At 59.0% G+C, this 9772-nt stretch overlaps 1 protein-coding gene across 1 annotated transcript in view; it reads right to left on the reverse strand.

Annotated features, from left to right (window-relative positions):
* The window catches only part of KCNIP1 (potassium voltage-gated channel interacting protein 1), a 247124-nt gene extending 238388 nt beyond the window's left edge, over positions 1–8736 (reverse strand). Inside the window, exon 1 of the mRNA XM_016160169.2 lies at positions 8468–8736. Coding sequence (XP_016015655.1) covers positions 8468–8555 — 88 coding nt within the window. The 5' untranslated portion in view covers positions 8556–8736. The remainder of the gene's footprint in view (positions 1–8467) is intronic.
* Between the last annotated feature and the right edge of the window lie 1036 nt (positions 8737–9772).

The following is a 9772-nucleotide window of genomic DNA, read 5'->3' on the forward strand; positions in this document are numbered from 1 at the left end:
CTACTGTGTTCTTGCTACGTCCTCCTGTGGCCTTTGTGCACATACTCTCCTCTGATAAGGACACGGGTCCCATTGGATCAGTGCCCTACCCTTATGACCTCATTTAACCTCAATTACCTTATTAAAGAGCTTATCTCTAAATATCATCGCATTAGGGGGTCAGGGATTCAGCGAATGAATGTTGGGGGGCGCACGATTCAGTCTCTAACAGAGGGTGACAGTGCTGAGGGATTTGCCCAAGACAGTGTTCTTTTAGTTATGCAAGGGGATCTTCAGAGCGGCAGCTTTGGCTTTGTGACCTTCAACCTCTCCCTGCCTCAGGGTGAGAGTAAGAGCAGGTCATTCGCAGGCCTGGGGCTGGGTGGAGTGCAGGGATCCTTATAAAGCCTCAGGAGTGAGCAGCACTGAGCGCACAGTGGCCGTTATTACTCCTCACATGGAGTTGGAGCAATGCGCCGCTGTGTCTGGATAGTGAGGCGCCGAGGGCTCACCACGCAGGACGCAGGACGTGTGCTCCGCCGCCCAACGTGCCTCTGCCTCCGGCCTTAGGGACGTCCTGGTCTCCGAGTGACAGCAGGTTCCCAGCTGATGGTTGCAGACCGCAAGCCTGGGCTTGGCTCTGCCTGCTGAGCACAGATGGTTTGAAAAGATGCCACCCGAACTGGCCCGGGGTTAATCGAAAGATTATGGACAGAAAATTGGGGTAGGCGAACCCCAGACTGTCACTCAAGCCTCAGAATCCGCTCTCCCTCCCTGACTTCTGTCCCGCTCTGGGCCTCCAACCTCCTTTCAGCAAGACTGAAAACTGGCCAGACAGGAATTTCGATACTCGAGGGAGGTGTCCGCTTTCCTTCCCCTCCTCGCGGTCTTGGCTGTTGTGACAATTCTCCCATATTTTTGCTGTTTGACTGGAAAAGGTGACCTACAGATGATGGTTTGGGGGCTCAGGTCTCAGGGGAATTTTCTAGAATGGTGCTGCTTCCATCGGAAAGGCGGCCTCGAAACCCGGATTTTCTGAGACAAGACTGGCCAAACTGGGAAGGAATCAGTTTGTCTTCATTGCTAGCCTAACCCGGATCTGAGTTTTAGCGATGGAGGGAGCATAACGTGGGGGAGGAAAGCCAGAACTTGGACAGACGGCCTGGCTTTCAGCCCGGCTCTGTCCCACGCTGCCTGAGTGACTGGGAGCCGGGCCCTTCCCTTTCCTGAAGCTCGGGTCTTCCCGTCTGTCGGTGGGGTTGCCTAGGACTCGCAGCCCTCCTGGGTCCTTCTGCACATGAAGTAGCATGCGCAGTGCTTAGAGCAACGAGCGGGGGCCGTGGGCAGCGTCACCAGTATTGTTAGCGAGTCTTAGAATTCCGCAGCTGAAAGGGACCTTCGAAATCAGCAACTCTCTCACTTTAGAGGTGGGGAAACTGAGGCCCAGAGAAGAAAAGCCACCTGCTCAGCGAGCAAACGTGAGGATTTAGATTCGAACCCAGGCCCGGCTCCAAAGCTGCTGCTTCTGTAGCTGGAAGAACATGTAACGGAAACGTGATGGCTTCAGCCGGAGGGCCAGGGCTGGCCTTGTGTTCACAGCCCTCCCGCCCTCATTCCAACAGGAGGAAGGCTTTCCTCTGCGCCCGGCCGGGGGGTCTGTGAGTACAGGCAGGGTGGTCACTGCGGTGGAGGCGAATGCCTTTCCTTGCGTCTCCTCCCAGAGTCCTGGCCACTGTTTCCATCCCGCTGGCCCGGGAAGCCTGTGCATCTTCTCATCTCTGTCTGTCCCCGCGAGATCCTCTCCCCAGCTCTCTGCCTTTCCAAGCGGCCCTCAGAGCCTCGGTCCCCCTTCCTGCCCTTCTGCACGGGGTACCGATGGACACCGGCCCGCTGCGGAGGACGCGATCCCGCGGAGCGCACGAGAACTGGAGAGGGAGGGGGACCCGGCCCTTGACCTTGCTTGCACTGACCGCCCCATCTCATCGAGGTCATCCTGGCTGGTTGCTTCTGTCCAACTCCAGCCCAGAAATGCCAAACAGGGCGATGGGGAGTGGGGGGCCTCCGATGTCACCTGGCACCGTCCGAGCCTCAAAAAGGGACTCGGCCTGACGTCGCTGGGCAGGGACAGCTTTCGGTTGTCATTCAGTCAACATTCCCTGGCTGCCTGTCGCACCCAAAGCAAGCCCCACACGGTGCATGTTCCTGTGGGGTTCACACTCTCCTGGGGGTTGGGGGATGGGCAATGAATACTAAACAAAAAGGGTAATTAGGGCTGTTAACAAGGTCTCGGTTTCGGAATTGTAATCAGGGGTGACTGAGGGTGGAGGGGGTACAACTTTGCAGTAGCAGCAGTTTGAGAGAAAGACCAGGAGAAGACTGAACTTGGAGCCTGTCTCTGCTCTGCCCCTTTCCTGCAGGCGGCACGTTCAAGGTTTAGTTGCAGGAGAAGAAGAGACGGGCAGGAACATTTTTACCAAGCAGCTGTTACGTGCCGGGTCCCACGGATGTCACCGGCACCGTCTCACACAGTCTCCTGGTGGCCCCATGCCCTGGGAACTACTGGCCCGATTTCCCAGGAGAGGACACAGACTTGAGATTGGAAACGGCCCAGGAAGTGGCAGGATTTGAACCCAGGACTGTCTGGCCCCAGAGCTGTGCTTTTTTTTACCCGTAACTTGTTGCCTTCCGTGGCCACTTCACACAACCACCTCTAAACTTGGAAATCAACAGTTCTCAGGGGCCTGGAGCCTGGGGTCTGGTGAGAGAGCTGGCCTGGGGAACATTCGGCAATCCTAAGAGGACCACGGGTCACGCCGGCATGGCCAGGGACCTCCGGGCCTCTGAAGGCCATAAGACCTGACATAACCCATTCCACCCGGTGTCTTGGTATCGCAGCCCACGGCACCGCCTGCCTGCCAGAGGGGCCGTCTCCAGCTGCTTTTAATTTGGAACAAATAAGCTCCTCCCCCGCGGCCCTAAAGCTAATGGTGCATCTGGGCAGCTCTGCCAGGATGAGCAGCCCCAAACAAATCTCTCCTGCCTCGCATCAGGGATATCTGGAAGAGAGAGGCTTGGTGGCCCGAGAGAGGAACAGCCTTGGCAGGTGCAGGGAGGTCCCACCTTCCTCTCTCCCCTCTGCCATGAGACTGTGGGGACCCTAGAGAGCACCTGGCCAGCAGGATGGATGAGGGGGTGACGGGTGTGCTACAGAGAAACAAGGATGAGAGACCCGCAGGCTGGAATCAGGGCGCTGGGCATCGGGAGAACCGAGGCGAGCATGCTGCCCACTCTGGTGGCTCTGAGTGGAGAGGGAGGCATGGACCAGCCCCCGGTGACTGAAGTTTCTGGCGACGACAAGGCAGGCGCACACAGAGGGTCCCACGTGCAATCAGGGAGCGGGGCGGTCCTAACACAACCTCAGCGCCTGCCTGCACTGCGAGGACCGTGAGCTGGCTGGGACCCGGGGTGCTGGGGACCCTCTCTTCCTCCGACAAGGGGAAGTGCACACGGCGGAGCTTCGCATGGGACAGGCGGCATCCCCCTTTGCAGGGGGCACTGTCACATCTGAAAGGTCCAAAGGTCCCCAGTGTCACTTAACCAGAGAATTCTAGTAAACAGTATTTCAATGGCAGATTTCCAGGCGCCCAAAACCGTGTCTATTTCCCCACTGACAAGACCGCTTTTCACAGCTGCCCTATAAGAAAGGAGAGCCGTGTGGGGGGGGCCCCCCATGTAGCATCTAACAGGTACCCTGGCCCCAGCGCACCTGTAAGCTGGAAGAGCACCATGTGGCCGTCTTGCTGACCTTGGCCTACGGTGTGTCCCTAGTCTTGGCCCTGGTAGGTCCTGGGTTCTAATTCCAGCTCTGCCAGCCGGGGTGCCTGGCTTAGCTAAAGATCAGCTTCCTTATCTGTTAATATGGTGATTACAATACCTACTTCTAGGGCCAAGGCACTGCAAGACAAGAGAGGAGTCTAGGGCATGAACTTTAAGGAGGGCCTTACCCTCAGCTCCCTTCCTACAAGTGCAAGGTCATCCTCTGCCCTGCTAGCTGCCAGCCTGATACTTGCATTATCCTCATTAAATTAAAAAACAACCTTGTGCAGTTGATATTGTCTCCAATTAAAAGTGAGGAACCTTGGCTCGGGGTAGCTGTATAACTCCCCCAGTTCACAGGGCTGGTAGATGGACAGCGTTGGGACTCAAGCCCAGCCTGCCCGAAGGCGGAACCCATCCCCAAGTTCAAGGTCAGTTTCTGGAGGATCCTTAACAGCAGCTGGGGAGGAGGCAAGAGGAACAGCCTGTCCTCGATGTGTCTGAAGCCAGGTCCTGCCTCACACAGAGAGAAACAAGCTGGGCCTGGTGGCAGCCGTGAGTCAGGGCTCCAGGCCACTGTCCTCGAGATAAATCTCCTAAGGTCAGCCCCACAACCCCCTCCCCACCCTGCAGCCACGTGGGTGGCAAGGACATTGCTAGAAGCTCTCCCGGATTGGATTCCTCCCTCCTGCACACTTTGGCTTAGCCATCTCTGCTTGGGGTAACAGATGGGTTCCCCAAGTGCAGAAGGAAATGGGCTTAACCCCCCCAGCCAGAGAGGTGGAGCCTGCACAGCTTCTGGCTCCTGCCGGTGGGGCGGCCCCGGGGTCTCTGTGTGGGAGTGGGGAGCTGGTTGCCTAGGAAGAGGCAGGTTCCCCAGACCCCCGGGTTAACCAAGGCATCTCAGCCTGGAGCTGGGCTTCTGGCTTTGGGGGTCACACTTCTAACGCCTAACAAGGTAATCAGGTATGGGAAATGGTTCAAAAGTCATGTCGGCACTGGGCGGGGCCTTAGGAAAGCAAGTGCAGGAGAGGGGAAGCACAGAATGTTCTAGAGACCAGAGCAGCCCCTCTGAGTCTGTGCCCAGAGCTGAGGAAGCCAGCAGTGAGTGAGGAGTCCCTGGCCGGAGAGCATCAGCTATTAACCACATGAGGCCCAGGAACAGCCCCCGAGTCCTGGTTAAGGGGAGCTGTGTACACACGACTGTTAACCCTGTAAGGAGGGCGTTATGATCCCATTGATAGTTTAACTGAGGCCAGAGAGGTGCCGGACCCAGCACCAAGCTTCCGGGCCACCGTGCAGAGGACCCAGGCTGTCCCAGTTGGCACCAACGGCCCTTCCCACTGCAGACTTGGTTTGCGAACTTCTTTTTTTTTAAGCAAAAAAAAAAACACCCTCTTTTCCTAAATTTTGGAGACATTCAGTATGTAAAACAAATCGAAGTCGAGCGGCAGGGCGGGAGTGGGGGTGTCGGAACTCCACACACCGAGAGAGAACGAGGCTCGGCTCTGAACGGCGTGTCTGGCCGGAGGCTCACCCTCTGGCCACAGGCTGGACAGAGCTCGGCGGTGCCTTCACGGAGCACCCTGGGACAGGGGCCTGCGGGGCACGTCTCGGAATCAAAGCTCCTCCTTCACCATCACCTCTGGGCCCTGGCTGGCGTCCGTGCCAGGCGGTGCTGCTCCGTCCCCTGGCAAAACGCCCACGCTGGCTGGACAGGGACGGGGAGCGCTGGCAACAGCGGCCAGGCGGACACCCGCCTTCCCCGCCCTCACGGAGCTGAAGTCCCGGGGCGGAGACAGCCTCTAGCAAACCTGCTCCTAAGGGAACGTGGTGGATCACATGTCATGATCAGGGCTATCAAGGAAAAGCTCAAGGTCAAGGGGAGAACCTGATCAGGTCACCTCTGAGGAAAAGGCACCGATGAGAAACCCCAGCCGGCCGGCAGCTTAGACTAACAGGAAAGGGGACTGCTGGCCTCAGGGGGAGGCAGCCAAGGTCCAGCGACAGGCAGGGCAGGGAGGGGTGGCCCTGGGCTCTCCCTGCTCCCCAGGTATTTCCAAGGCAAGAAACAGCAAATTATCCCCAGGACCAGCAGGAGGTACTTGGTCCTATCAAGAAAAACCCTTCTAAGGGACGGATTATTGCAAATGTAGGACTCAGCGCAATGAATAATGAATAAGTGAAAACACAATTAAAACCAGATATCATTAAGCAAACGTAATGCGTTAGCACAGGGTCTAATCTAAATCCACCTAGGGCTGGTTGACGCATTAGACAGACCTTTCTCCGCTCCCCCGCTCAGGCCTGGCCCTGCTCCCACGGTTATTTATTTAACAAATATTTAGCAAACACCTGGATTGGGCAGAACGTCAGCTTCCCAGTGCGTGGCTGGTCCGGAGCCAGGGCTGCGCAAACACGTGGTTCTCTCTGTGGAGCTGGGAGACGCCGTCCTGTGCTGGCACCTGCTGTGGCTGCCTCCCAGAGCCTCGGCTGCAGACAGCTCAGCACCCACGCGGGTCGGAGGAAGGCCGGGGCCCCAGTGCGGGCCCCTGCGGAGCCCCTTGTGTGCCGCACAGACCTCGGTCTCCGGGATGCCGGGCGGGGAGGAGGAGCGGCCCTGCCCCGCTGGCTGGCTTCTCTGCAGAGGCCGGCACGCCAACGCCGCGCCCTCTGCCAGCACCGGCCTCCTGCCCCCCGCCCCGCCCCGCCGTCCTGCCCACCTCGGCCTCCGCGCCACTGCTGGAGGCGGCCTCCCGCCACCTCGGCACTTGGCGTGGGATTCGCGTCCTCGCCCTGCGCCCCCCGCCAGAATGCACGGAACTTGGTGGAGGGCTTGCGTCTTATTTACCCATGTGCCCAGTGTGTAGTGATGAGTGTGCAACAGAGTAGGTGCTTAATAAATAATTATTAAGCAAACGATTGCAGGCAGATATGCAGAAGACGGTATCTTCACGCTCATTTATTCAGATAGTCATCTATCGTCTCTCTCTCTCTCTCTCGACCTTTCTTTTTCCCACATGCGCACACGCCCCCTTTGCACACACTCTCACACTCACCCTCTCACATTCATCCCTTGGGCTACATAAGGTGCTGGCAGGGGGCGGGGCGGACAGACCCACCTTCAGTCAGCTAAATTAAAGAGACGCACCCCGCAGCGGGGACGGCCCTCCCCAGACCCAGGCCCGTCCCGGTCCCTGACTGCTCCCTCACATCGGGTCACTGCGACACCGTCTGGAAAGGGAGCCTGTCTCGGCTTCCTGGACCCTTTGCAACAGTGCTGGGAGGCACCGGGTGCGTTTTTCACGTGAGGACACCGAGGCGGTGGCTCGCCCAGGGAGCAGAACCGGCGCTGGGCTCTCAGACGCCTAGCTCCAGACCCGAGCTCTTTCTGCCACCCTTCGGGGCAGCAGACACTGGCCTCGGGCGCTGCCCTCGCCCCTCGCCCCCAGCAAGGGTGGAGAAGCCTCGTTTTGTCAGAGGATTGCATGGGGGAACTCCGTGCGATTTCGGAAGTACAGCGGGGACAGCACGGGAGTGACAAGCGTGCCTGAGAAAGGAAAGGAGCAAAATCTTACCATTCCCTCTCCACCCCTGCCTCACAGTTTGCAGCAGGCCAGACCTGCCGGCTGGCCGGGGCCAAGAGCCATGTCACCAGAGCTGGCCACACATGGCCTTTCTCTTCTATCGTCAAGGTTTGCAGGCCTCCTCCCTGCCCTGACCCTGAATACCCTGTCAGCTGCCGGCGCCTCTCCCTCAAGCCTCTCCTCCTGAACCAGGGCGTGAATATTTAAAGACTTTTTTTTTTCCCCTGCAGCCAGGAAAGCCACACTAAGCTGCTCTCTCTTTAAATATCTCTCCAGAAAGTTTGCCAGAGGGTGTGTGAGTGCCTCGCCCTCCCCAGCCAGAGTGAATGAAACGTGGGCTTGGAGGCAGGAGCAGGCCCCGGAGAAGTTGGGCTCCCTCAGCTCCTCGGGCCAGGTCGCGTACATGCGGTCCCAGTTCTGGTCTGCAGCCACCCTGCTGGGCTGCTGGGGAGTTAAACCCGCAAACCGCCTGCCGCCCCGGTTCTCAGACACCAGATAGGCAGCAGATACAGAGGCACAGGAATCCGAGAAAGCAGAACGACAAACAAGCCCCAGAAATGCAGAACCCTGGAACCCGACGAGAGGAAGCTATTGGTACATCGGCCCCCGAGCTGATGCGGATCCCACACCCACCAGTGCACGGAGGAGGAGGATGGCCCTGTGGCCACCTCCCGCCGGCCCCTCAAGCGACTCTGTTCTGCAGTTACTCACGGCCACCGCATCAAATCTCTCTTTTATCAACAAGACACCACACTGCGTGGATAACTTCTTGAAACTCTAGTCACGCCGAGCGGCTTCCAGTGCTCTGGGAAGGCCCCCGTCCCTCTGCCGGCCGGCAGCCAATCAGCCACACACCGCCAAACCCATTTCCAAAGTTCCAGGCAATTAGAGCCGGCTGAGCATGGTGTCCGCCTGCTCAGAGCCAGGACCCCGACTGTCAGCAAGCCCGAGTCCCAGACACCGATTCCTCCCGGCCTCCTCCGAGACCCGGGGCCATGGGAACGGCCACGCTTGCCACCCCGGGGCACGCTAACCAGTCAGATCACATCGAGACAGAGAGCGAGGGCCGTGGCCGGGCTTCCTACCTTTGCTGAGGGTCCCGGTGATGAGCTTGAAGATGGTCTGCGCGAATTTCAGGAACCCAAGCTTGCATCTTTTGGAGCAGCCGCTCATGGTGGCAGAGGGAAGGGAGGCTCGGCTGTCGGCGCCCAGAAGGGAAGGCTGCCACCTTGCCGGCAGCTGGAACTCGGAGCCTGCCTGGGCGAACCCCGAGAGCTGGACGCACCCCAGACGCTCGGGGAACAGCACAGCTGCCTCTGCAGCGAGTCCGGCTTCTGCATCCACGGAGCCTGCAGGGCACGATGCTCGCTCCCTTCCCCGAGCTCCCCTGCACCCCTTCCTGCTGTCCACTCGAGTCCTTCCCACAGGATGAGCGCAGGCTGCCAGCGCTGGGACAGCACCGCCAGGGCGCAGGGCGCTCTGAGGACCGAGCAGGAGAGCGGAGCAGGGAGGGAGGCGCTGGAGCGCTCCCAGGCTTGGCTGTCTCTCTTTGCTACACGGCAGTGGCAATGGAGCAATTAATACTCAGCCCGAAGGGAGGGGACCGCTGCACAGAAACACTCATCTCCCGTCGCAGAGTCCCGGTGGCGCTCCCGCTTTCTCCCTCTCTCCCTCCCGGTGAATCTGATCTGATCAATCAATTCTCCTCCTCCGTGCCTTGATTGGGATCCGGGAGAACTCCCCACGGAGCAGGAAGCTGCTGCTGGGGCCTCAGTGGAAAGTTTGCAGGCAGCCCTCCGAGTGGCCTGGCTTGCATCACGGAGAAGTGGGACCGAGTGCAGAGCTTCCTCGGGGGAGTGGGGGGCTGACCTGTGCAGCTCCCTCCGCAGCAGCGGCGGCTGCGGAGCGGCAGCGGCAGGGGCTGCCTCCTCCCTCTGGCTGGCTCCCGGCCTCAGCTCCAGGTGCCCCCACTCACCCCACTCAGAGTCAGCTGCGTCCGGCTTCCGCCCCTGCAGAGCAGGCGAGGGTCTGTGTGCGCTCAGCAGCACGGGAGTGTGATTAGAGATTTTCTTGATGAGGAAAGTATTCTTCAGAAACGCCATAAAAGAATGCCCCAAATTCAAACACTATGACTACAGCACAGCCCCCTCAGAGGTAAAAACGCACATGTGAAGTCCAACGATTGCTTAATATAAAGTCCGGTTGCCGTTCGGTACCCTAGGCTGGGAGGGTTACAAGGGACCTCTGGGGACATCTCATCCCGCCCTCCTCACGGGGCATTACTTTCCTTGGTGCTTCACGGGCCATTGCCATGGGCACCACTTGCCAACGCCCTTGGCTACCTGTGGTCAGCAGGCATGAAATCCACCTTCGGCTGAACTTAGCCATGC

Source organism: Rousettus aegyptiacus, unplaced genomic scaffold (genome assembly GCF_014176215.1).
Source record: "Rousettus aegyptiacus isolate mRouAeg1 unplaced genomic scaffold, mRouAeg1.p scaffold_m13_p_7, whole genome shotgun sequence".
Taxonomy (NCBI): Eukaryota; Metazoa; Chordata; class Mammalia; order Chiroptera; family Pteropodidae; genus Rousettus; species Rousettus aegyptiacus.